The sequence below is a fragment of the Manis javanica genome, chromosome 8 (assembly GCF_040802235.1).
Source record: "Manis javanica isolate MJ-LG chromosome 8, MJ_LKY, whole genome shotgun sequence".
NCBI lineage: Eukaryota > Metazoa > Chordata > Mammalia > Pholidota > Manidae > Manis > Manis javanica.
Window position 1 is genome coordinate 6,039,360 of NC_133163.1, and position 26,022 is coordinate 6,065,381.

The following is a 26,022-nucleotide window of genomic DNA, read 5'->3' on the forward strand; positions in this document are numbered from 1 at the left end:
AGGCTATTATCAGAAAGCATCTGGCTTTTCAGTCCTGTGTCACTAGGGAGGTGGAGGGCAGGCAGGGGAAAGACGAGCACGGCTGGGGTTTAGGCTGCGTGGCCTGTGGAAGTGCCTCTCCATGGTGACTTCGGAGTCCTAGGTTCAGGGTGTCCTGGGGCCCTGGCCAGCCAAATGGGTGCTGTCACAGCCAGACCCGGGGTTCACATAGTAGATTTTAAATGTGAAAGAAACCACCTACAATGTGGTACAGCTTCAGTGTGGTGGCAGCCTCAGGTTCTTTAGAGGTGGTACAACTTAGGAAAGCGCTGGTCCCGCGAACACGAAAAGAGCACACAAATAGCATCAATAATCTTGCGGGAGAAGACCAGGAAGGGCTCCGTGATGAGCTTGTCACATTTACAGGCAGGGCCAGTGCGAAGAGTGAGGTTGGTGTGTGGGAGACAGCTGGGGATGGAAACCTGGGCTTCTGGTTTCTTTCAAAATGTTTGACCCAGATGGAGATGGCTTTAAAAACCAGAGGACAGATACAGGTATTAATAAAAACAAGCACAAAACAACACAGTGACAGTTCTGAGGAGGGTCAGCCATAGGGAAGGCCCGCCAGCTGCCTGTTCAGACAGAGGCCACAGGGAAATGAACTCCGGTCCATGAAGGCACTCTGAGGCTTTCTGAAGAAAAGAAGGTGTCTGTGGTAAATTATGCAATCCCAAGGAAGGTGATTTTTCAACAACCCAACAGGTTTCCTTGAAGATCAGCTTTCTGTATGAATTCATGATTTAGCCAATCAACTAGAGACCTAAGATTTGACATGTAAGTTAGGCTAACTGTATGAATTTCAGGCTTGCCTTTTAAATTAGGTTTTGCTGTAGCTGTGTGTTTTGAAGGCAGCTGAGCTCACAACTCCTCAGGGTATAGTATGTCTCGAATTGTCCACAAATCTTTCAAAGTTGGGCCTCCAATAAATTTCATTAGATATGGGCCCCTCTCTTTTTTGGATAGTTGGTGGGGGGAGTGAAGTTTTTCTCCCTTCTGCACAGAAGGGAACCCCATATCATTAGAAGTGTGATATAAGTCATCTGCTCTGATTCCACGGGAGAATAAAAATGTGTTCATCAAAGGTGTTATGCCAGGCTGATTTTATTCATTTGTAATTCACACCTGAGAGAAACAGCCGTGAGCATATTTTAACAACCCCTAATATTTTTAAAAGGGATTCTTTCCCTCTGTGGATATTATGTACATATATATCTTTCTTTCTAAATTTTTTTAAATTTGAGGATGGGAGGTTGCTATGTGCCCATGCTTTGGCCTTGGTGATTTTTGTCTGGCCTTAAAAATATTTCGTAACAGAAAACGACTCATTTCCCCAGTGCTGGAGTGAATGCAGTTGTTTCGGTGAAGCTGGCCTGTGGAACACGGAGGGAGGTTGAGATCCGGTGGTTGGGAGCAATACTTTGCTGACCACAGTGCAGGACTAAATCGGTCTTATTAATGGAAGGGAAGGCCCACTTCCGGTGCATTTGGCAATAATTAGCATTCTGTCTCAGGTGTGATGGAAGCACGTGAACCAGTTCGTTTACAGATATCGGTTTCAGACTGTAGAGAGCACCAGTTACTAGCGCCTTACCAGAATCGAGCTCTTGGCACTGTCTCGTAGCTTAAAACACGTCTTGCACCAGCCTTCCTTTTTTCCTTTTCATCTCATTTCTCGGGCGCTTTGCATTCTCTGTTGCTTGTTGTGATGAAATACTTTCCAAAATAAACTTTCAGTTGAATTGGCTTTTGGTTGATGGCAAGCCTGAACAGCCGAGCCGCGCTTGGCTCCACTTGGCAGCTAGGGGGAGCTCGGTGCCCGTGTCATGGCTTGGCGCCTTCGCTGCGAGGGCCCAGGAACCGGCTTCCGTCGGTGGCGGCAGGAGTTTACGTTGTTGCAAAATGTCTTTAGTGTGAAGTTGTAATATTGATTTTCCTGCAGAGATTCGTGCAGGACAAAATGAGAATATAAGTTTGAGAAATCTATTTTCAAGTTATGGGCATTGATTTACAAGCCCTCTCACAACGCAGGTGAGGGCATTTTTCTTTTCTTTCTTTTTTAAAACCATTAAAATTGTGAGTTTTGAATAGGTGCCGTTTTCCCTGATTAGTCTGTGGTTGTGACTGAAAATTCCATTAGGCATTTGGGGCAATCACAATCAGGCGAGGAGGGCTGGGAAGAACGCTTATCATTTTGTCTATTTCTGTGTTGCATGTTAACAGACCCAGGGAGCAGCCAGGAATCGCTGCTTTTGGGAGTATGTACCTAAAACAGCTTGATGAATGGAAATCCTTTTAGCTCAGATTTTATAACACTTGGATTCTCAGTTCCATTTATTAGGTAATGTTCCCACTGTACTAAGGGATTTATAGCACCATTCCCAAAAGATATAAAATGCCAACTCAGATCACATGTAAAACTTTGGAAGGAGTCTATGCTTGTTAGACCCAGCGCAGCTGATATCTTTCACCCCAAATGGTGTGCTTAATGGATGGTTTTTAATGAGACTGTTTCTCCCCTAAATGTGTAAATGCTGGGAAATATGTGTGCTTTTGATCACAGGATTTCTATATCTAGCATGTCTTCTTCTCCAAGTTCAAGAAATCTGCAGACAGCACAGTTAACCCTGAGTCTTATGCTTGAGTTCAGTATATGCAGAAGGGGAGACCCTGCAACAGGAAAGAGTGCTTTATTCTAACCTGAAAGAGAAATAAATTAGGTCAGACAAAAGCCTAGAGCTGTCATCAGCTGCAGAAAGAATGTTCACTCTTCAGTACAGAGGGTCAGCAGTTTATCTGATGATTTCTCTACTTCATTTATGTTTGAATTGAGCCGGTTGTAAGCATATTGCTGCAGTGGGCTCATTTGACAACTCAAGAGATGGAGTGGCACTGTCACCTTGCAGCCTTGGGCTGGGCAGTGGCCTCTGACCTGCAGAAAACCATTGAAACCTTCACTTTAGAAATCCTCAATCCTTTGGCTTGGAACTTGGGGGAGTTTCACTATCTGTAATTAAATGCAGACCATGGATATGACAATGCTTGAACAAAACAGTGTATACGGAGAGGGTCAGGATAGTTTTTTGACCTTTGGGGCTGTCTCCTGCATCTCCCGTGGCTTATGGAAGGCCCCTCTGGCTGGCTGACTGGTTAGGTCATACCTTTAACTGAAAATCTCCATGGACTTTGGACTCTAGGTTTAATGCTGGTGTTACATCTGGGAGGACAAGGGAAAACAAGTGCTCTTCTGGGACTGCACCCTGCATCACACGGTCAAGTTACTGATGCCAGCTGAGCATCCTTCTCCAAAGGTGGTGTTAACTGTAGGCAAACTGACATGTTTTTTAATAGGAAGAGGGCACAGAAGAGCCCTGGGGAGGAGCGTCTTGTGTCATCCAGCTTCTCTGAGCATGGCTTTGTCACTCCGCAGCACCCTTTACTCACATGATGGGGCCCAGGTTCCTGGGTGTCTGTCCTCCCCCAGCCCCTGGTCCCATAAATCTGCCTGCCTTCCCAGGGAGCCAGACGTCAGTGAGAAATACTCACATTCTCTTCCCAGCTTCACCCCTCCCCAGGAAAAGCCGTTTGTTGACTGCCTCTCTAGAGCAGTAGTTTTCCCAAGGCGTGTGTAAAAAGTGCCGAGAGCAGGCTATTTGGAGACACATGAAAGCGGAGGGACACACTTCTTGTGTCTTCTGCACGAGCCAGCAAGGGGAGTGTGGGGAACAGCATCGTTTCTACTGGCAAAAGTGACATCAGATTGAGGTTTGATTAATGGTGCTACATTCATGGGGACTTTTTGTACGGCATTTTGACATATGCACGTCTTTTGTGTAGCTGCTGAAATTCAAGAAATTCAATCCTTCTTTCTTTTTCCAGCACAGCTGATCATCTGCTTGGGTGTTCAGTTAGTCAGCCTGAGCTATGTTACTATAGTGAAAACCCAGACCACACAAAATTAAATGGTTTCAAAGTAAAAAAAAAAAAAATCCTCTGTTTTCCATAACTTTTTATGACCCCCTTCCACTGAACTGCTGAAATACAAATGTAGTTGTGAAAGTTCTGATGAGTTCTTTACTAAAATAACATGCAAAAATGACTCAAGAAAGTTAATGCCAATGTTATTGTGATTAACATGTGCCTCAGAAATGGATGCGTCGCTAAGAATTAAATTAAAAAAGGGGGGGTTCATGTTTAAATTTCTACCTTGAAAATGAGGTGTGGAAAGCAGCTTCCGCGCTTGTAATTTTGCTGTTAGTCTCAGAGAATGTCCTTCAGCAAAGGACTTGCAGTCTGGTGTCCTGTATGGAGGGTTTTTCCTTCTGCTTAGCACCTTTGAAGAAGCATAACATTAAATAAAACAAATCTCTTCATTTAGCCTCAAAGAATGCTTTCATATCCCACTATTACAAGCCCTGTTGTGGCTCTGAAGATTTAAGGCATTTGCAATTTTATAGAACTTCTGAATGTGTTTAGAAGGATTTCTATAGTGGTGAATCACTTTCTTTTCCTTTAAAGCAACTGTTTTATTTATCAAAACTTAGGTCATTCTGTTCTTTGGTATTTACTTGGCTTTTTATTAGTAACCGTGGACTGGACTGCCTTTTTATTAGTAACCTTTTAGTAATGGACAGGATCTGTGACTACAACTGATCGCTATTTTCCTTATTCATTTGGTCTTGTTCTGTTTTTGAATGGATGAAGCCAGGCCTCCTGAGCTCGGTTTTTGGGGTTCTGGAGAGGTGGGTATAGAGCAGGGGAGGAGAGCAGGTGGACTATATCTTGTTAGGGTATTTTTCAGGGAGCTGTTTTTAATGTGCCGAAGTCTTCTGAACTGGGGCTGGGAGCGTGTAAGGTGATGTGTGCGCATGGGGCCCTCCTCACACCTTAGACCACCCCATCTGGAGTCTGCTCTCGGCTATGGTGACAGTTTCTTCCTGCCCTAAACCTTCTCTGGGATCAGAAATCCCTGCCTTTCTGGAATGCAGGCCAGGCCCAGGCCTTGCCCCGTGGGCCCTGTCAGCCAGACCCCTGGGCATTTTCACGATCGCAGACAAGCTTGGACACTGGCAGCTTTCTCTCCCTCTTCCACTTAGATGTCAGATATCTTGAAAATTACATTTTGAAATTCCAAAATTTCATTTTGACTGTGTGCTGTGGTTGGCATGGAGCAGACAGACCTCATGCGCTGGTGGCCCTGCTGCACACCCGCCCGTCAGCTCCTTTGAGGGGGGTAGGGAAGTGGCCTCGGGAGAATCTCAGAGAGGCTCAGGGCCTGGGTCACCAGCTCTGCGACGCTTGGAATGGGTGGGCGCCTCAGGCCTCCTCCGGAGAGGGCAGGTGGTCTGGGAGAAAGTTTATCTGTGTGATGGGACCTGCTTTGGAACCGGCCTGTCAGCGGCCCCTGGTTCAACAGCAGCCCAAGTCTTGCCAGCTGCAGGAATTCAGTGGGAAATGGTGCTGGGACTTGGACGGTGGCCCCCAGCCTTGAGTGTCCTGACCCTCCCTGGCCCCGTAAGGACGTTCCTCCTAATGCATGCCTGGCTGCGCTAACGGTTCGCTCTTATCTCCATCTGCTCTGCCGGGCACCTCATTATTCCCTCTATTCGGAGAACTTCATAAAACCTCTTGTCGTGCCTTTAAGCGTCATCTAGTCATATATTATTTTCTCCACCAGGAATTGATTCCTTTTCTCTCCCATCCAGCCCTCTCCCTCTCCCTCTCCCTCGGCATGGTTATTTTCTCTTGGATTCAATAAATTAAAAATTGATGGCAGCTCAGAAAGTGTTGTGCTCTGTCGAGTGCATGTGTTGGTGGCGTTTTGGTGTTGCCTGTAGTCTCGGCCCCTCCCTTGAATGTTCACGGGGAGGAGAGTGAAAAGATCCCTTCGCAGATTATTGGTAAGCACGGGCTTCCTGGCAATCCTCCGTCTTCGTGGGAAGCAGGTGTAAAGTCTCAGATGCGGAGCTCAGCAGATAGATGCTGAGCATTTCTTGTAAACATGCATGCATATCACGATGGCGGCTATGACGTTGGTGGTACACGATTTTAAGAGCCTGGCACTCCTCCCCCTACATCCTTTCCCTACCCACCACCCCCATCATTGAAACAATAATTCTGCATTTGTTTCTCCCAGACTGTGGCTTAGCCATTCAAGGTAGAGATTTGGATTTGAGTCAATGAGGGTAAAGGGAACCAGAACCTGTGACCTGTGTGTGCAGCTATGTGCGTGCACTGTGCTCTGGGGACAGCAGGCGGATGGGCCCTTGGTTGGAATTCCCCGAAGGGCAGGTGCAGGGGCAGTTGTTAGAGATGGACCCATGTAGCCCTGCACTGTGGGGTAAGCACTGGCCAGGTAAGGTCCTGCTAAGCCGTCACAGCTGCTGGAGGCCTGTTGGCTTCTTGGCCTGGCCGGTGTTAATGAAGTCTTTCCATTTCTGTCTTTTGCCCCAGATTCCTTCCTAGCCCAGCTGAGGCATGGTGGGAGGTTTGTCTCAGGATCAAGTGCTTCCCTGTCAACTTAACAGCAATGTCCATTATTATTTGTGAACCCTGATTTCATTACTTCTAAACACGTTAGCAGCTGGGAGGAGGCCTCACCTTATAAATAAAATGTGGTTTTGTTGTAAAAGAAAATTAACTTTGTGCGTGTAAATATATATTTGTGCATGCACTTTAGGAGTTCACATTTCAGAACCCCCACCCCAATCTGATACCTGACATTTGAACAAGTTGCCTGCTGCATCCATTCACCTTTCCTCCTAATGAGTCAAACATTTTAGCAATCCCTCTCCTTCATTCGGCTTGCCATTGTGAGAGCAGCAATATTTTCCAGGGCTGCCTGACACTTGGAGAGCTTTTCACGAAAGCAGAAATCATCTTAGAGGGGAAACCTCTTCTTTGCCTTCTTTTTTTCATGGCCTGAGTTTCTGGACAGACAGCCTGAAGGGCTGGTGAGTCAGGTTGGGAATTTGAAAGGCTGTTTTTGTTTTTATGTGTCTTTTCTCTTTCCTGGTGCTTTCTTGTTTCTGGAAGGCAGTTTAGGCTGCTCTGCCTGTCATGGCAGAGGCCTGGTTCTCTGGGGCTGCAGGGCTGGGAGGCCCCAGGGGCCCGCAGGATGGAGAGGAGAGCTCTGGGAGGCCCACAGCTCACTTGGCCCTCCTCTGAGCCTGGCCAAGTGGCTGTTTCTCCTCTTATCGCTTGCATTACCAGTACAGTTCTGAGCAGGGCCACACACACAAACACACACACACACACGCCCAGCTCAGTATCCGCCTGCCAGCGGAAATGAAACCACAGCCCGTCTTTGGGGTGTCTCCAGAGGCCCTGAGTGCGAGTGTCCAGGCCCACAAGCTGCCTTGGTCCACTGACGTGGACCTCAAAGTTTGACAGCTTGAGGGATCAGGGTGACCCTGCTGCCTGTCGGGGTGATGTTACCACCTTCCTGGGGTACCTCGTTCAGGGGCCAAAGCCCAGAGCCCCACACCTGGGGGGTGGGAAGTGGAAACCCCCTTCTTGGAGTTGGGTGAACACCTCTGTCACCTTGAGTTTTACTTTCCAATTGGCAAGTGGGAGGGGAAGGCGATTTTGTTTGTTTCTTTCGCTCCTGGACTCCCTTAGAGGCAGGGAGCGCCATCCTGGGTCTGGGAGGTGGAGGTCCGAGTTCAGGGCGGTCTGTGGGGCACCAGCAGGGCCCCGCTGCCCACGCTGGTGGTGTGAGGGGCCTGGAGGCACAAATCAGAACTGCAGCACAGTGAACGGCTTTGGTACTTTCAGACTCAATTACTGGGGCTCACCAGGGCTTGCTGCATGAGGAAAGGGGAAAGGCCAAGACTGCCAAATAAAGGAAAGAATACCAGATGTTAACAACAACAACAACAAAAAAAAAAGGGAGAAAAAGGCAAAAAGTGCTGCTACAGAGTCATTAGCAGAAGAGGGAAGGGAGAGGCAGGAATGCTTGCAAACAGGCATATGCCATCTTTGCTAATTTTTCAGGTAGTCAGTGTTTCTTTTGAATTAGAAAATGAATTTGACGTGATGGAGCTTCAAACCTCCGAGCTGAAGAGGAATTCATGCCTCCTAGAACTCCTACCCGGGAGGGCGGCTGAAGTTACTGACAGGCAAAACAAAACAAAATAAAAAAAAAAACAAGGACGAAGATTGAATTCAACGTCAGAAATATCCCCCCACCCTCAAGAAAGTGATCAAGTTGGGCACGTGGCTGGAGCCCTGTGGTCCTTGTTTATTTGGATCAACAGCCCTTCCTGACTCCCCAGTGGGCCTGCTCAGGAGCAGCGTGTACAACGGAGCCAGGCGCTGCTACCCTTCCTGCCACAGAACTCGCCCCTGTTTCATTTGAATTCTCAATTTCATTTTGTCCTTTTTTGCTTTTCAGCTCATTTCCTTTGTGCCTCTCTCCCCCTTTTTTTTTAACAAAACAATATTTTGACATCCTCCTCCCATTTACTAGAGTTCCTTCTCTAGAAATGGTGCACAATACATCCTTATATTTCTAAAGAACTGTTTTCACAGCCCTCTCCTTTGGCTCTGAAATTATGTATATGTAATTGGTAATTAAAGGTGCGAGCTTTTCAATATAAACAGTATTGCTCAATGTTAGATCATTAAAGGGAAAAGCGGCACCAAATAATTACCTTTTACATTCTGACAAACTCTTTGCAGGAATCCAGTCTCCCCATAACCACTGTTTGGCGTGAGGGTTGTGATTACATTTTAACCAGAGCAAAGCATCTTTTCATACAATAAATTGGTAAATTAATTATGTAGTATTGTCTTCCAAGTCCTCTTTAAGTAAACTCCGATTTCTCTTTAAAGTGTAATTAATGGCTTCTGGGGCTGGCTTTGTGAAAACTGTTTTTCTTACCTTATAGTTCTTTTTTTGTTAGAGGTATGTAGACAAGAGATGGAGGATTTCCTCATCTGTGGGGTATTTGTGCCACTGCCACATTTCTGATGTGCGTCTACATTTAATTCGTTGAGGGCTCTGTCTGCTTTTCTAGAACTACAGGGGGAATCTCAAACGGTAATTTTCCCTCCCAGCAACACCTGCACAGTGACCATGCGTGGTTCCTATGTGTCACAGGTCACACGCCGTCTGTTCTAGGCTCTGTCTCACACGTGGACTCTTACAAGCCCTGAAGAAGCTTGTGTTTAGAAAAGAGAGGATGATTTATGTGTAGGATGGAAGATGCCACAGAATTTTTCCTTAAATTATCTGCTCTTTGGCTGCGGCCCGTCAATAACTTCACTGCCATGGAATGTGTTTTCCTCCTTCCATCCCTTGTGTCTGTTCTTCCATGGTTTCCATTGTCCCTATTAAATCCCATACAACTGAGCATTTACCTGCCTCCTCGGGTTTCAGGCCTCCGGCTGCCCTTTTGCTCTCTGAAGACCCCGCCACGTGTGCCCCCTACACGGAATTCACTCTCAAGAAATTTCAATCTGAATTTGCTCAGACCCCGAGAGGATATGCAACCTCATTGTCCACTTTCCCTTGTTTATGACGCTCAGCTGCCCAGTCTCCCAATTTTCCCGGAGGGAGTTGCTGCTTTCTGAGGCGTTTATTAGCTTCAAAATATTTGGGTCTCATGCCCCCTAAAAAAAAGAAAGAAAGAAAGAAAGGAAATAATACATTGGCTGCTAAGGAAATGCGAAAATGTACAGCGCATTGAAAGTGCGGCTTGTCATCTGCCAAGAAATGCTTTTGCAGTCTGAAGAATTTTTTTTTTTTCTTTTCTTTTTCTGGGAGTGAAAATAAAACCAACCAACAGAAAGGACAGTGGGGAGCTGATGAGTGTTGAGAAATCTACAAAGCCAGCAAAGTCTGACCGGGAGCAGGATGCTTGGCAGGAAAGCCGGGGTCCCTTTGCCTGCACGGTGTTTTCCTTGGGTATTTCTTTTTGAACCCACACTCACTTGTTGCTTTGGGAGCCTGTGGGCTTCTTTCTCTCGGAAGGACCGGCCGTCAGACGCTGGTCTGGGCTTCCGTGGTCTTGTCTGCTGTGCGGCCAGATCTCAGGTAGAAGAAAGCCAGTAGTATTCCCATGAGTGGGGAGGACAGGAATGGAAGGTAGAGGGAAAGGGGGCGGCATCTTGAGCCCAAGCAGGCCGAACCGCCTCTGGCTAGTGCTTCTCTGCTTGGCTGTCCACTGGAATCACCCGGGAAACCTTAAAATAAAAAGGACAATCTGATGTTTGGATTTCAGTGTAATTGGTGTGGGGTGCTGCCTGGGTGTGTGTATGTGGGGGGTGTTTCAGATCTCTGCAGATGATTCTCAGATGTTGCAGAGTTTGAGAGACGCATCTCTAGCTGGTGCTATGAAACCACGATGAGTGTGTGTATATACACGTGCACGTGTGTGTGTGTGTGTGTGTGTGTGTGTGTATGCTGTGTTGGGGGAAATGGGCAGAGAATAAACTCAAAAGCAATAATATCAGCCCCACTTAGGCTACAGCCTCCGGGAACTGTGATGTTGCTCCGGAGCCTCAGTTTACCCACCCGTTGCAGTAGGGATGGTGACCCCCTGCCTCCAGGAGTCACGGGAGGATTTGGTGAACTCCGACGTCCCACAGCGGAGTGGGCCTGCCTCTTGGTGGGGAAGGGTTGGAATGCATGGTGGTGACCGTGATTGCCTAAGCCCATCTCTGTCTTCTCTGCCCCCCTTTCTCCTTTCTCTATCCAGCAGAGGCTGACCATGTGGAGGCCGCCATCCTTGAAGAAGATGAGGGTCTGGAGATAGAGGAGCCCACCGGCCTGGGGCTGATGGTGGGCGGCTCCGACCCTGACCTGCTCACCTGTGGACAGTGTCAGATGAACTTCCCTCTGGGGGACATCCTGGTTTTTATAGAGCACAAGAAGAAGCAGTGTGGTGGCAGTCTGGGCACCTGCTATGACAAAGGCCTGGACAAGGGCAGCCCGCCGCCCTCCTCGCGCTCTGAGCTCAGGAAAGTGTCCGAGCCGGTGGAGATCGGGATCCAGGTCACCCCTGACGAAGACGACCACCTGCTCTCGCCCACGAAAGGCATCTGCCCCAAGCAGGAGAACATTGCAGGTATGGGACGCTGTACTTGCCTGGCCGCTACCAAAGCCACCTCCCAGGTCCCATGCCTACCTCCACCCCTTGCTGTGCCAGGCGCTCCCCTCTGCCTGAGGGTGTTGGTGCTGGGAGGACCTGGGGGCTACCAGGATGGGGCCACCGGCCAGGCCTCACCCTTTCCCAGGGGCTGCCATCCAGGGTGCCCTCAGGAGGAGACGGACTGGGGACTCAGAGAGGCCTGACTGGCTGATGGCCGCTTTACTTTGGCAGTGGGACTGTGCTGGGGGGCCTAGCTTGCAGGTGGCCGGGGGTACAGAGCAGCAGTTTGGAGGCCCCTGACTGTCTGTCGCTTTGCTGGTGGTCTTGGTTCTTGGCTTTGGAGCCCATGGTCTTGGACTGGAATTTGTTCTTCAGAATGTGGACTAGTCAGTGTCCCAGTCCGTGAAGATAGAGCTGATGAAACCTCTCTTGATAAGGCTGTAAGAATTAGTGGGATGTTGCATGTGGGCACTGCCTCCTAGGCTTTTCCTCCCCATCCTCTCTCCAGCCTCAGTTGCCCATTTTTAAAAAGAGGGGTTAGGCCCTCTGACCTCAGGGGCCCCTTCTGATGTTGCCTGGTCTTGGGGAGGTCTGGGGAAGGGCTATGGGAGCTTGCTGGAGCACTGTGCCCCCCAGGGGAGGTTGGACTTGCCCCTTTGGCTGGCCACTGGGACAGCTGCCTCATACCACCTGAAGGATAGGTGGGGGGCTCAGGTCCTCCAGCCTGGCCTGCTCACCATGGTGAGTTTGTATCAAGTCCCCCTCTGCAGGCTGTGGCCGTGGCGTGCCGGCGCCTCCTGCAGGGAGCCCGTGCCCTGTGCAAACCAGTGTTTGCTTCGGGCTCATGCTTCTGAGCCCAGGAGGCCCGGGGAGGAAAGGAGGGCCCATTCTGCTTCCCAGGAGTGGTGTCCTGTTCTGCAGCATGGCAGCGTCAGAGGGCACACAGAGCAGGGCTCAAATCCTGCTGGTTGACTTAGGATAAGCCGCCACATGGGTCCAAACCTCAGTTTCCCCATCTGCCACCAGGGAGTGATAGTACTGGCAGGCCTGGTGTGAGGGTTAGATGGGCTCCATTATGCTTTTCAGTGGAACTTCTCTTTTAGGGGTCCCCTGGGGCACTGCAGTGTGTAAGTAGGATGCTGGCTGGGAAAATGTACAGATCCCTCTCCACTGTGTTTTGGTCATGGAAGCTCGTGGAGATGCTGGAGGGACTGAGGCTTTGGGTGCTCCTTGGAGGGTGGGCCTGGTGCAGCCAGGGCACCCCACTCCCATGGGTGACACAGGTGGGCGTGGACACAGACCCCTGTCACCCAGCAGGCCATCGGGGAATGCAGCAAGCCCGCTGCTCTGTGGCAGCTATGTGGTCTTGGGCCTCACTTAGCCCACCTGTAAAATGGGATTAGTGAGATTTCTGTCTTGTGAAGAGACCGTGGTGATACGCAGCTTCCTGGAGGTGCATGCTAGGCACTGGGAGACCCCAGCGAACCTGACTGGCCCGGGGACGTTGCCTTTGGGTGGCTTTCCCTGCATGAAATCTCTCACACTCTCAGTTGCCAGGGGCACTGAGAAAAATGTCCAGGCCACAGTCATGTAAACCCTGGCTTTTCTGAGTGCCGTGCAGATTGGAATGACGCTTCTGTCGTTATGGACAGAGCATCCGTCGAGAAAGGTACTGGGTCCCTTTTGTCTGTGTTGTGGGTTCTCCATGCTTTGCTTTTCTTTGACACTTGAGGATAGTTCTCACCAGTAGTAGAAACACCTGCGTCGGGGCCCACAGATGTTCCCAGGGTGGTCCATGACGGCACAGGCTGCGGAGGCTCTGGCGCCTATTTGTGTTTCAGTGGAAAGGCTTTCTGCTTTCGCCAAAAACTATTTGATCCTCATTTCATGTTGAACGTATTTCCCAGTGAAAGCCTGTGGGTCACTGTGGGTAGGTTTCTTTAAGAAAGCGACTAAATATGATTTCATAAAAGGCTAAGTTAATCTCTAAGACAGCTTTGTCCTCTTCCCCACAACCCTACTCCCCATTTTTGGGGCTGTAATACTGCTGCAGCTTATGGTATTTTTATTCTCCGTGTGATGAAAGATATTCTTGGCCTTTTCTGTTCAGCAACAGGACGAATGGGTTTCTCCATTCTCGAAGAAACATGTCAAATAATCCCTTAGAAGTCTAAAGAGATATGTGTGTTCAAAGTGTTTAAAATGTTATTTTAATCAAAGGCACAAAACAGTCTTCGTACTGTGTCCGCGGAAGACGACCGTTCCATTTCACCGGCACGTCACACACATTGCTTTCCAGTCTTCCCCCTTTTCCCTTCCCTACTTCGGCACCAACTTTTTTTTTTTCTTATTTAATAAAAAGGAAAGATTAAAGAATAAAACTTCAGTGGCTCAAATGTATAAAGTAATTTAATATGGTGGGAGCATTAATTATTTTAGCTTAATTGAATTCTGAGGACTGCAGTAGTTGCATTTTTGTAGACAAGCCCTGTTTATTATTTCTCTGTGTAGATTAACAGTAAAGGAAACACAGATAACTTTCAGTTATTTATTGTAAAATAAATGTGTCAATTCATGTGTAAAGCAAGCTGCTGAAAGATAATTGAGTCTTTATATTTTAAGAGGGGGACTAAGAATCACAGACGCTTCTCTGCCTGGGCTTCCTGCCCATGTCCAGCACCACTGGCCTGGTCCAGGCCACGCCTGTTCCTGCTGGCCCTGGCCGGGTTGGGTTGCTGGTGAGCAGGTGCATGTTAATTCTTGGGGCTTTGCCTCTGGCTGGGCTGTCTGAGGTGAGGTACCTGTGGTGGACTTGACCGTCATACTTCTCATGGAGTCATTGGTGGGCATGTTGTCTGGACGGCCCTCCTCCCTGCCAGGCGCTTCGAGAGGTGGGGCTCTAGAGATGGCTGGGCAGGGCTGGCCTGTCAATATGTAGGATCCCTTTCACCCTTAAGCGTGAGAATGAGTTGGAATTCTGTCAGCTGGACCCCAGACTGGCCCTTTCTTTGGGGCAGTAAGTCTAGAGTTAACTTTTTTTCTTTTGATGATAGAGAAGTAAGAGAGAGGAAGGGGAAGTTTCTGAAGCTTTGTCTCCTGGGGGGTATACATGCATGTATGCATTCATTCATTCATTCATTCCACAGCCAACACAGCTCTTCCCCTGCCCCAGGAGGTGACAGAACCCCCAGGGGGAAAGGGCACGGTGAGAGGACCGCCCTCTGGGCTGCTGCTCTGTCCCGCCTGGGGGACGTGGCTGGAGTGAGAGCAGCTGGCAGCCGCACCCTGGGCATGTGCCGCTGTGGTCCTCTATCCTGCTCCTTGGCCAGCTGCTGTGGGGCTTGTGTCCAAGGCCCATCTGCGGACGAGGGCTGGAGTTGGGCAAGGCAGGGGCTTTGGCCTGGAGATCTGACCCAGGGCAGTCACCTGCCTCTGATGTATGTCCGCGGACACTGGGGTTCCCCGAAGACCCCTTCCCAATGTGTTCCCCCACCTCTGCCCAGGGCTGTGATGGAGCTTGGGGACTGTCCATCAAGGGGAGCTAGGACTAGCTGACCCTGGGACGGGAGGGGAGGGAGGGGCTCCAGGTGTGTCAAGAGCAGTAGTCTCTGAGCCATTCATTACCTGGGAGGGGTGTCTGGAGGAGGGGTGAGGTGAAATGGAGCTTAGGGTGTTTTGGCCTGCATGGGAAAGGACCCAGCCCTAGGCTGCACCCTACTCTGCTGCCTGCCAGCTTTGTGCAGAGTGACTTGACCTTCTGAGCTGCAGTCTCCTCTTCTGGGAATGTTCCTAACAATAACCGTGCCGTCCACATGACAGGTGGCTGACTACAGTGAGGGTGCCTGCACTGTCGCGAGCTCCACCATTGCCTGCGTTGGAGTGGCTAATGGAGTGTTCCAGGACTCACGGAGAGGCTTCCACTGGGTTCTGAGCTTTCCACCATCAGCAACACTGTCAGAATGACTGTTCTGATGGCAGGTCACCCTAGGAGGGGTCAAAGGGGCACGAGCTTTGGTGTCAGTCGGCCAGGGGGGAATTCCAGGGCCCACCCAGGCAAGTCAGTTCACTTTCCTAGGCCTTGGTTCCCTCATCTGCACCTACTTTTCAGCTTTAGGCTGGGATTATGTGAGATGAGGTGTGTGCTTCACCCACCTAGCACAGGGCCCGGCTGCAGGTAGGTGACTGAGAAGTGGAAGCTTCTGAAAAGCTTTTAAAAGTGTATGGACCCCGCTTGGGAGCACGAGGTGCTTGCCTTTCTCAGTCAGAATCAGAATCTTGAAAACTTGTCTTGGATATCTCTCTTAGCATTTCCTCTAGACTCCTCCTTAGAATTTCCATTTTATAGCCACTGGAGAGAAGGCTCTTGATCACAGATAATTGGTCTTTTCATGATATCACCTCTTCCATAACTAAATGAAGCTGTAACGGGGGAATGAGCCATCAGCTATCAGTCATAGGCTTGCTTTCTGCCTTCTTTCCCTACTCTCCTTAAACCCCACATGTCAGATTTCTAGAGGAATGCAGGAGACAGGCAGCAGGTGACAGGAGGTGGTAGATCCCCCCTGGGCTGGAAGTGGCAGGCAGTTCCCTACTGTGATGGCCCTACCTGCTCTGTTCATCTTCACCTGGAACCCGGGATGCACTTGGCGAGGCAGGGGTTCATGTAGCAAGCAGGGCACAGACAAGGGGTTTGGCTTGGGGTCCCAGTGACCCATGGCTAGGCAAAGTGTGTTAGAGAAAAGAGCTTCTGTTCAGCTGCAGGGTTTACATGCTACTCTGAGAATGTTCATTTCAGACTTTAAAAAATAAATGTGAGAAAAAGAATATTAGTTTGGCTGGTTGGGAGAAACTAAATAACTTGTTCATGCTGGAAACTGGAGATAAACCCCACTTGCAGGCTGTCTTAAAAAACTTGCATTTGGTATATTTAGAGTTGTTATTTTCCCTCCAAATTAAGATTAGTTAAATCCGTGTGTGTTGTGGCATGGATTATTTTTTGTATTATTAAATTGTGACAGCTAATTATTAGTTCTGTCTGTACCAAGGAAAAGTGGAGTGTTCTGTCCGAGGGACATGGCCCTGGGCTCCAGCTGGAGTGCTGTCCCCAGAGATAGGGGTGCGGGGGCCTGTCCATTAACCCTCACTGTGCTAGGTGCTTTTCTTGGGTTATCTACCTTGAAATTGATACTGACCTTGAAACAGATACCTCTAACCCCACTTTGAATAGACATATTTAACGCTACTTTGAGTTGGGGCTCAGAGAGGTTAAGGGACTTGCCTAAGGTCACAAAGCACTGTGAATTCAGACCCTGGTCTGCCTGCTTTCTTCAGATAGCACAGGGCATGGAGGCTTTTAGAGAGAGGTAGTCAAACTCTGTTCCGCAGAGCCAGTGCCTAGACCCCATCCACAGCAGTCTTTGAAGTCCCTCCCAGGTATGATCCTTGTAGATACAGCCAGGAGCCCTCAGGTCCCCAGAGACTTTGACCCACAGTTTGAGGCATCTTCGTATAGTTGCCAGTACGTCCTGGTGGAGGTTTCGGAGGGATTGAGAATAGAAAGGAAAGCAATAAGATGTGAATTCAGGTGGACCTGTGCCCGAATTTTGGTTTTGCCAATAACTTGTAAGACCTTCATCTAACTGTTCACTCTCTAAGTGTCCATTTCCTATATAATGGAGATAATCTTTTTTATTTTCCAAGCTTGTTGTAAGGTTTGATTTAGACAATGTATACATATGTGAGGCCCCTGTGGAGTGTCGGCTTTGTTCATAATGGAGAACCAGCAGTGAGACACACAGGGCGGTTCTGCCCTCCTGGCGGAGCTGGAAGGATCTCCTTACCAAGGCTTCCGTTCTTTCTTGCTAAGGGGTTTGGCTGAGCTTACGTAACTGGTTACTGGCAGGGCTGAGTCCATCTCCCAGTGATGTTGAGTCAGGTGACCTTTTGCCACACCAAGCTGCCCAGTTCTGTGGCTTAAGGCCCTTGCAGAGGCCCAGTTTCCTCTCCTGCAGAGGAGAGTGAGCAGGCCTGTCCCCTGGCCACCCATGGAAGCAGTGGACTGAATGTACTGTGTGAACTGTACAAGTCAAGGGCAGTATCAGCAGCTACAAAATGTAACTGTAGGCGAATTGTTCATTGAATTAAAAAGGGGACCAAAAACATACTGGTCAGCAAAGGGTACTTTTTTTTTTTTTAGGTTTGGGGCCTCATAATATGTGATTTTTCTAGATAGTTCCATGTTTCCGGCAGCAATTCAGGAACAAGGAAGCAAAGTAAGGGAAGAGAGGGCAGGGCACTGGGCTTCCAGGCAGAGAACCTAACCAACATTTAGCCACCGTTCCTATTATTATTAGGTTTTTTATTTAACAGTAAATAGTTAACAGTTGACCTAAGTTTTTATTAGGCACTTGACAACATTTTTTTTTGTGTGCTAATTTTCATGCCTGACTAATGTATGACGACCAGCTCTAGAATCTGTTAGGAGGGGCTGCGGGTCAGTCAAGCTACATAAATAAGGCAGCCTGGCTGTAGCCCCTATGTTCTTGGGTTCATCTTTTCACCAAGGAAACAAAATATTGAATTTTTCATATTTATACTTTTAATTTCACATACATATGGGGGCTTACTCTGCGCCAGCCACTGTTTGAAGGGCTTTACAAATAGCAGCCGAATTAGTCCTCCTAACAATCCCATGCCGTAGATGCTCCCATCAACCCCACTTCACAGAAGAGGAAAGGGAAGCGCAGAGACATTAAGTCACTCGGCCAGGGTCCACAGCTGGTGCATAGGGGCCCAGGGTGTAGACTCCCACAGTCATGCTCTTCCTGTGGCAAGGCAGTGCTGTGCTGGCCACATTTCATCCTGTGTCCCATCCACGGTCCCCTCCCCACATAGGTGGGAAGTCAGATATCACTTTCATTTTGTAGGTGAGGAAACTGAGTCAGAGAGAGGTGAAGAGCCTTGCCCAGTCACGCTGTGAGTCAGTGGCATGGTTGTACCTAGAAACCAGCTCCTGACTTCCAGCCAGCGGGCATAGGGTCTTCGCTGGGTCATCCCCAGGGGGCCCAGGCCCCACGAGATCATGTGCTTCTTTACCTGTGACTGGCACAGGCCCCTTCTGCTCCTAGCCAGGCAGTTAGTGATTTCCACTCTGGGGATGAAGCCCTGTGATGGGACTTGGGGACCAGGACAGTGGACCTCCACCTGTCCTACACATGTCTATGGATTTCATGTCGGCTACCTTTTGTGTGAAGCCCCTCTTGTTAGGAGCTGGCCCCCACCCAGTCAGGCAGTAACAGGCAGGTGGGCCAACCGGCTGCAGACGGAGGGGGGTCAGGCATGGCAGACCCTGGCCCAAGACCTGGGGTGGTGTCGTTGCTCTGTGGCTTACATGCTGTGTGACCTTGAGCAGACCTTCCCCTCTCTGGGCCTGAGCTTCCTGAACTGAAATACGAGGAGGGGCTACTGGGGATTTCCAACAGCTGCAGGTCTGGCAGGGGGTTAAGGGTTGGCACCAGCTTCCTACCCAAATCCCCTTCCCACCCAGCGGCCCCCATCCCCTTTCCTCATTTGTTACATATGGCTCTTTGCAAATCGGTTTTCTTTGAAGAAACTGGTGGTTGAAAAGGAAAACTATTATACTAAAGTATGAACAGTGTCTCTGCTGCTCCAAGCAGGAACCTTGAGGAGGCCTTGGTGCCCTTGCTGTGAGGTTGACTGGAGTTTGGGCGTGTCCACCCCCCAGACCCCCATGTGTTTCAGGCCTGTCCTTAAGGTTGTAGATGTGGTCTGGCGTTTCTTTTTTGTTGTCATTAAAAGGGCTTCCCCAATTGTATAAACCTTGGGCCTCACAAAATTTGGCCCAGGCACTGTGAAGTGGCAGCCAGTGACCTGAAGGGGTAGGGGTGTTGGCTCTGCCTGAGCTGAGTCAGGGAGGAGCTCCAGATGGCGGGTGTGATCAGCACTTGGAGGCTGGACCCAGGGGCAGGAGGCCTTTCTGGAGAAGGCCGGGCTTCTAGGCTTCATTTTATTTTGTTTTAAAGTGGATTTCCATAGGGCACCCCCGCTGATCTGCTGGTTTTGGTCTGGAGGGACGGAGTGAGGGGCAATAGGGATGGGAGGGTGACTGGCTCAGGAAAGGAGTCTGGGGGGAACGGGTGTGGGAGGGGGAGGACTGGGAGGGAGAAGTAGGAGCACTAGATGAGACAGGTGTGGGAAAGCAGCTGCCCGATATGCTGCTCGGACAGCATGGGTGCTGGGATCCCAGGCTCCTTTAGGTATGTGGAAAAATAGCAACAAGAGGGCCTTTTGTTAGAGGTGAGAAATCAGAACCCCGCCACTGCCGATGTGGAATGGAGAAGGCAGCTATTCAGATGCACCACCGAGGGCAGGGTGAGCCTCTCAGCCAGGCAGCCGGCAGCCAGCTAGTTCTCTACAGCCAAGGCAGTGTTTGATCGGGGTTGTTGACCCCTCAGGGCTGAGGGCAGGCTGAGTACCCTGGGAAGCTTCCATGGCCTGGAGGTTGCAATGTGAACAGAGCCTTAGATGCAGGCAGAGAAATCTAGACTCAAAGGTAAAAACAGGTGCATGGGTCAGCACCCACCCAGGACCAACATACATGCACAGTCCTGTTGCTTGACAGCCTGTGCCTGCCTGTGATGGAGGGCGAGGAGGGACATCTGTCTAACTGGGGGTGTCCAAAAAGCACCATTCTGCTCTCCTGACTTCAGGTGCCAAAGGGATCTTTGAAAGTACTGGAGAAAGCACTGGCTTTGTGTCAAAGGCTTTTTTGGGCCAAAATTGGCATCTGGAGAGTGTGGCCCCAAACTGGGTTCTGAGGGTCCTGTCTTAGGGCTGGGGGCCAGGGACTGCCTGTCCTTGGCCCAGTGTGATGGCAGCTGTCCAGGGTTCCTCCTCTCCCTTAAGGAGAAATAGGACAAACCTTCTCACCCAAGCAAGTGGCCACAACGGCCGAGGTTGGTACACCCCACAAAACTACGTTCCTCCGAGGGAGCCTGGGTGGATTCTTTCCCCCTCCCACTAAGAGTTCAAAGCCAGCCGATTAAGAAACCTAAACAGTATGATTTTCTCCCGCATCGTTGACATCATTGGATTGTAAAACTTTCCCTGCAAACGAGGAGACTTTATTCCTGGGAAGAAGTATGTAATTTTCCTGACCTGGACTTTGCTTTGGAGAGAAGAGGAAAGAGAGAACTCATTTCCAGAAACAAACGGGGCCCAAGACAGCAAACGAGGCCCACACTCCGGTATCGGCGCCGCGCTGTCCGGAGCGCGCAGTCCTGGGCGCCCGGAACCTAGAGCTGTGCGGACACGGCCGAGGAGGCTGCCCAGCGCTTTGCGGCCCGGGTCCTTGGCGCGGTCTGAGACTGCGGGGGAGGGGCGCGGAGACGGACCTCGGCATCCTCCCAACTCGGACACAGAACCTCTTCTTCCACTCGCATGAAACCGGGCGCCACCTGCCTCGCCACTGATGCAATTTCCCATGTGCCCCGACGGTTGCAATTTGCAAGACTCGTCTTGCCCCCTCTCCGGATCTCCAGCGGCCCCTCCCATCCCCCCGGCCTCCTCCCCGCCCCCCTCTGGTGCCCGGCCCCAGCCAATCATCCCCCCCGAGGGCGGGAGGGGACAGGACAGAGCTCCTCCTTCCACGCCAGGAGGGGACTTCAGGCCCCGCCCCCCGGGGGGGCTCCCGGTTTGGGGTCCACTAGTCTCCCTTCGCTGCCGAGCCCCGGCACACAATGGCCTTTGACGAGGCGGGCGGTGCGGAGCTCCGGCAGGGCGCGGGGGCGGCGCGTACCTCCCGGACCCCTCGCCGGAGGACTCTGGCAACTCCGGTGACAGTTCCGGGGGCCTTCCCTGCGGTGCCTGCCCCTCCCTGGGCGGCCCTGGTCCCGCAGGGGGTCCCGGGCGCTGCTCCCCTGCCTTTGGGTACGCCTGGCCCCCTCCGGCAGCCGGCCTCGCCGACTAGTCCGCGGCCTTTCCAGCCTGCGCCCCCGGCTCGCGGCGATGCCACCGTCAGCCACCTCCTTCCTGCCCTCCCGGCCCGGCCGCCGCGCACGTTGATTGTGTCTTCCTGGGGCGGGAGGGCCGAGGGGGCTCCAGGCCATGCATAATTCGGAGGCTTAATGGGCCAGCTGCCCGAGTCGGGCGGCGAGGGGCGGGCGGCGGCGCAGCTGACCTGCCAGCGTCTGGCCTCGCCGAGAAGGCGCGCTTCTTTCTTCCTCCGGTGACAGCTCCCCTCCCCCTCTCGGCCAGGGTCCGAGCAGGCCGGGGGGCGGGCGAGTAGTGGGGTTAGCCAAGGGGAGGGGGCAGCCTGCATGCAGCCGTGCAACTTTTGCTTGGGGGGCGGAAGGCGTGCAGTGAATCGGAGCCGCCCGGGATCCGACTCCTGAAGGAGCCAGGGGAGTTGGAATGCAGGTTTCCCCGGAGCCTTCTGCAGCCCTTGAGTTTTTTTCTTATCCCCTTTCCCCCAACCCCCGGCGACCCCCTGTCTGCCCCCCGCCCCGCAGCCGCCCGGCGAGCTAGCCCCCTGGCCCCGGGCCAGCCTCCTTCCCCTGCAGCCGGAGGAGATGGATGGAGGCGGGGTCCCAAGGTCAAGGGCGGGGAGCCCGCCGCCTCTGGGCCCCTTTGTGCGCGCGGGACCTCCCCTCCTCCACCCTCCGCCTCCTCCCCGGCCCCTGGGCGCCCAACCGAGCCAGTGACCTTCCCGGGTATGGGGAATTGCACTTCAGGACCCCAGAAAACTCCTCCAAACCGCTGCGCATGAGGGGCAGGCCTCCTGGCTGGGGTGGCATTCCTTCCTGGGCATTTGTACTGGGTTGCGGGGGCGTCCGCGGATCCCCTCTCCGCCCGCCGCCAACGCTCTGAAGGGTTGCGCCGTCCTTATTAGCCCACCTGGGCCCGACAGAGCCCGCGGTTCCCTGGATCCAGGTGAGGCCCTGTTGGAAGGGGCCTCGCAGAGTTCCTTTGTGCATTTTTGTGTCCATCCAGGGTAAACAGTCTGATCCAAAAAGGGTTTTCTTTGGAGCTCCCCGCCCGGCAGAGAGGAAGCCTGCTTTTCCAGAGGGAGAGGGAATTCCTGGGTAGGGGATTTAAAAATACTCAGGAACGAAAAAGTGTTTTCCCAATTGTGTGGAAGTGGACCCTCTTACTAGAGTGGGACGCAGAGCCCCGTGGACTTACCGGGAATTAATGCGAGTCCTTCCTCCAAGCCCCACTCCTCACAATACTTCCCCCAGAGAGAATCTGTATGCAAATGGTCACCTTGTTTGGAGTCTCTATTTTTCCTTCTTAAAAATTGGCCTCCAGTTGTTTAAAGCACTCCAACAGGCCCTCAAAGACCCAGAAAAGCAGTGGTTGGATGCCCAGTGTATTTACCACAAAGCTCGTAGGAAAATGTTCAAACACTTTCCCAAAGCTGTTACTCTGGAAATATAAATGTATGCTGTTTGCCTATAGAAGATTAAAAGTTTACCTTCACTGTGACAGCTTTTCTAGGCTAGAACTGGAACCACGTCTCTGTTTGCCATTATTCAGAAATAAATCTGAACCAAACAATATATTTGCTGAAACAAGAGTCAAGGTAATTAAAAAAATATGTATATACATATTTATTTATGATTTGGGTTGGCCCAAATTACAACAGAATATTGTAGTTTCTGTGCTATCCAAGGCTAAAGTATTTTGTAAACAATGCCTTCATGGCATTTTGAGTAAGAGTTGATATTAAAAAGCTCCGATTCTGCTAACTCGAACTTTGAGCAGCTAGATTTACTTCAGACAAATCTGAAGGCATTTGTCAATTTATTTTTTTGAAAGGCCTACGGAAAAGGTAACAAATTCAACACTTGGAAACTCAAAGCTGCTGGCAGTCCTGGACAGGAAGGTTTTCATATCTGCCTGAACTTGCTAGTTGATTTCTCAGACGTCCATTTATAACAGTTCTAACAAGATAGAATCTGCCTTTGAATATCTGTAAATACGGGTAAAGATCACAATCCACACACATAATTGTTCGAGACTGGAAAGGCAGATTCTCGTGTTTGATTAATATTTATGTTACCAGATTCCTTTTACAGAAAGAAAGATGAAACACTAATTATGTGTGTGTGTTCAGGGGGCCCCATCCTACGTCTCTGCAGTTCCTCTAGAGAGACACATTTGAGGATTTTTGGAGACCAAGGTGTATGTGGGGGTAATTGTTCATGTTTTGCTTGACAGACAGGTAACCTGTGGTTGGCTGACTTCAGGGCCCTTACAGGGAGGAGGCGGCCAACTTATTCCTGTGTTCTTTATTTTGACAACTCAATGGTGCTAAAAAAAATGGGTGATTTCTTCCTCTAGTTTTCAGTGAAGGCTTGGGACAGAATGGTCGAAGGCTCTCCCCTGGAATCCTCCTTGAATGAGCCCCGTGGGTGCTCCTTTGAAGGGCACGCCCCCTTCTGAGATGGGCGGCTGGGTAGGCTGCCTCGCAGGCGCTGTTCTGAGCTGTGTGATGAGTCTGCAGGGCACAGGTGACTTGCCTTGCTTTGTTCCAGAGCCACGTGTGGGAGATTTGTTTGGGAAGGGGACATTTTGTAAGGTGGGTCCTGTTGAAGTACCAGTGGACTTGGTCGCCGAAGGGATCCTGGGGAGGCCTCTTTTGGAGGTTGTGGTTAAGCATCTTTAGTAGTATTACTTTGAGGAATCTAGATTTTCTTACAGTATTTTCTAGAAGGGTGGCCTCTGGATTCTCTGGGATTCTCAGAGACCTGAGCCCCGGTTAGACTTTGGATCAATATTTGCTGTTGCTGGAGCGCTAGGGGCCATGGCAGTGTTGAAGTGCCAGCACGGGATGTTGGCAAACAGTGCCCACACTCTCAAGTGTGTTCATTCCTAAAAGCCCAGGGCAAACCAGTCCGTCTCTCTCTTCATCTATAAAATGGGGATATACAGTGGTTTAATGCTCCTGCCACCATCCAGATATGAAAACAAACTATTCTGTAGGGGAGGTGATGGCTGATTCCAAAGACATCATTAAAGTGCAGACTGTTTGGTGCATGGGGGCAGGGTGACTAACTTGAAAAAGGGAAAGGAATCAAATAGCTACTTGTGTAGCCTGCCGTTTTCAATGCGAGGCAGGGGGGAAATTGGAGGATTTAGAGGGTGCCTAAGGCTTGAGCTTTCAATTCAGTTACCTAATGCCAACTGGATACACCCCCACCCCAGCCCATCCCCATCTCCTTGTCATTGCTGGGGACTGTCATGTGATTCAGAATCCTAATACAGAGTGTGTGCTGTTGCCCTTGACCTGAAGACGCCAGAAAAGCGATCTTTACTGACGTTTGGTTTCTGGCTCCAGAAGGAGAGTTGGGCCTAGGGTTTGTCTGCATGGGCTTGGAGGGGAATGCATCCAGCAGGCAGCCATTAAGTGCAGTCTTGCTAGGTGCAGATGTGGAAGGAGCTCAGTACGGACTGGTGAGGAAATTCTTTTCCTTTCGCCTCTGCCTGTCGAAGCTAAGAAAAATGGGCATTTATGCCACAGAGCCCACAGCCGGCTGCTCTGAAATGGTACCGTCATTGGGGAACTGGGAGGCCCCACATGTCCTGTTGGGACTCTTACTTTTGTGTGGTTAGTTTTTTTTCGAAGAGGTTTGGTTTCCTTTTTCCAGCCAATACTGAGTGACCTGAATTGGATTTTTAAAAGGAATAACCTCTGGTGGGGTCCAAAACCTCTGGTTTGGTCTTGCTAGTTAGAAAATACAGATGCTTTCTTTATGTATTTGGTTGGTTCATGCTGGCAGGGCCAAAACCTCAGGCTTGAGTTTGGGGGTGAGGGGAGTGCGGCGCTCTGCCTTCTCCACGGGGGACTTGTTCCCTGGCAGTGGAGCTGGAGTGGACTGGGGGGCATGGCAGATACCCTGAGCTTGTGTGGGTGCATTCATGGAGCCAGAAACTGTCTGGTGCTCCTTAACTGAATACAGATCCCAGTCAGTTCCACGTGGGCATTTGAAGATGGGCACAGGAGGTAGTGATATTTCCTCTTCTCCCCCATGTCTGGACTTGGAAGCTTGGAGCCCCCCACCTGAGGGGCCTCGGTGCCTGTCTGGGCACCTAGCCCACAAGGTTTGCGAAAAGGGAAGGGAAGTGGGCGACAAGATCACGTAACAACGCCCCTGTAAATATTGTTTGTCTGAACTGTGTCTTCCATCTTTTGTTAGTGGCAGCTCGTTAATTAACCAGCAGATTGGTGTTGCCTTCTTTTGACACGTATGTATTTTGGGGCAGAAGATTCTTGTTCCTCTAGAACTCTGAACGGAACCGGGAAGTGCTTGTACAGAGCCACCCGCCTCTTCTCTCTGTCCCTGTTGTCTTCCCGGTTCCCCCCACTCCTGCCCCTCCTTCCCACCCTTCCTTCAACCCAAGTGGGCTCGTAGTCGTGTGGAGGACAGACACGTTAAACACAACTAAATAAATCATGTTTACGCTTGGCGTTCTTGGTAGTGAAAAATCTGTTGGCTGTTTTTACTTCCTTATTTCTCAGCATTTGCTTCCTACCTGTTTTTGAGCACATGCCCAGAAATAGTAGTTTTGTCAAATGAGGGGATAATGCCAGCCAGCCTTTCTTGCTGCCAAGGAAGCTGCTGCATTTTGCAAAACAGAGTGACGTTTTTTTAGTGACACTGATTTTTTTTTTAAGAGATTAGGATGTAGAATAAGGGTATTACAATGCACTTAGGGAAGGAAAAAGTCCCCACCCAGCAACAACCGCAGGGCACAGGGACACTCAGTGAGCAGGTTTAGAGATGCGTCTCACTTTCGTTTGCATTTGGCGGCTCCAAGGGCAGGAGGCGACCTTCAGATGAAGAGAGGCTGCTTCAGGGCCGGGGAG

The 26,022-nt window shown here is 50.5% G+C and overlaps 1 protein-coding gene across 5 annotated transcripts in view; it reads left to right on the plus strand.

The window, feature by feature from the left end:
* Positions 1-26,022, plus strand: part of BCL11B (BCL11 transcription factor B) — a 93,246-nt gene that overhangs the window by 3,494 nt on the left and 63,730 nt on the right. For 2 of the 5 annotated variants that reach the window (XM_036991872.2, XM_036991874.2), the window contains exon 2: positions 10,740-11,108. The exons of 1 other annotated variant lie outside the window; for it this stretch is intronic. In XM_036991872.2, the coding sequence (XP_036847767.1) occupies positions 10,740-11,108 (369 nt within the window). The remainder of the gene's footprint in view (positions 1-10,739; positions 11,109-26,022) is intronic. 2 more of the 5 variants (XM_036991873.2, XM_036991875.2) reach the window with 1 other exon arrangement.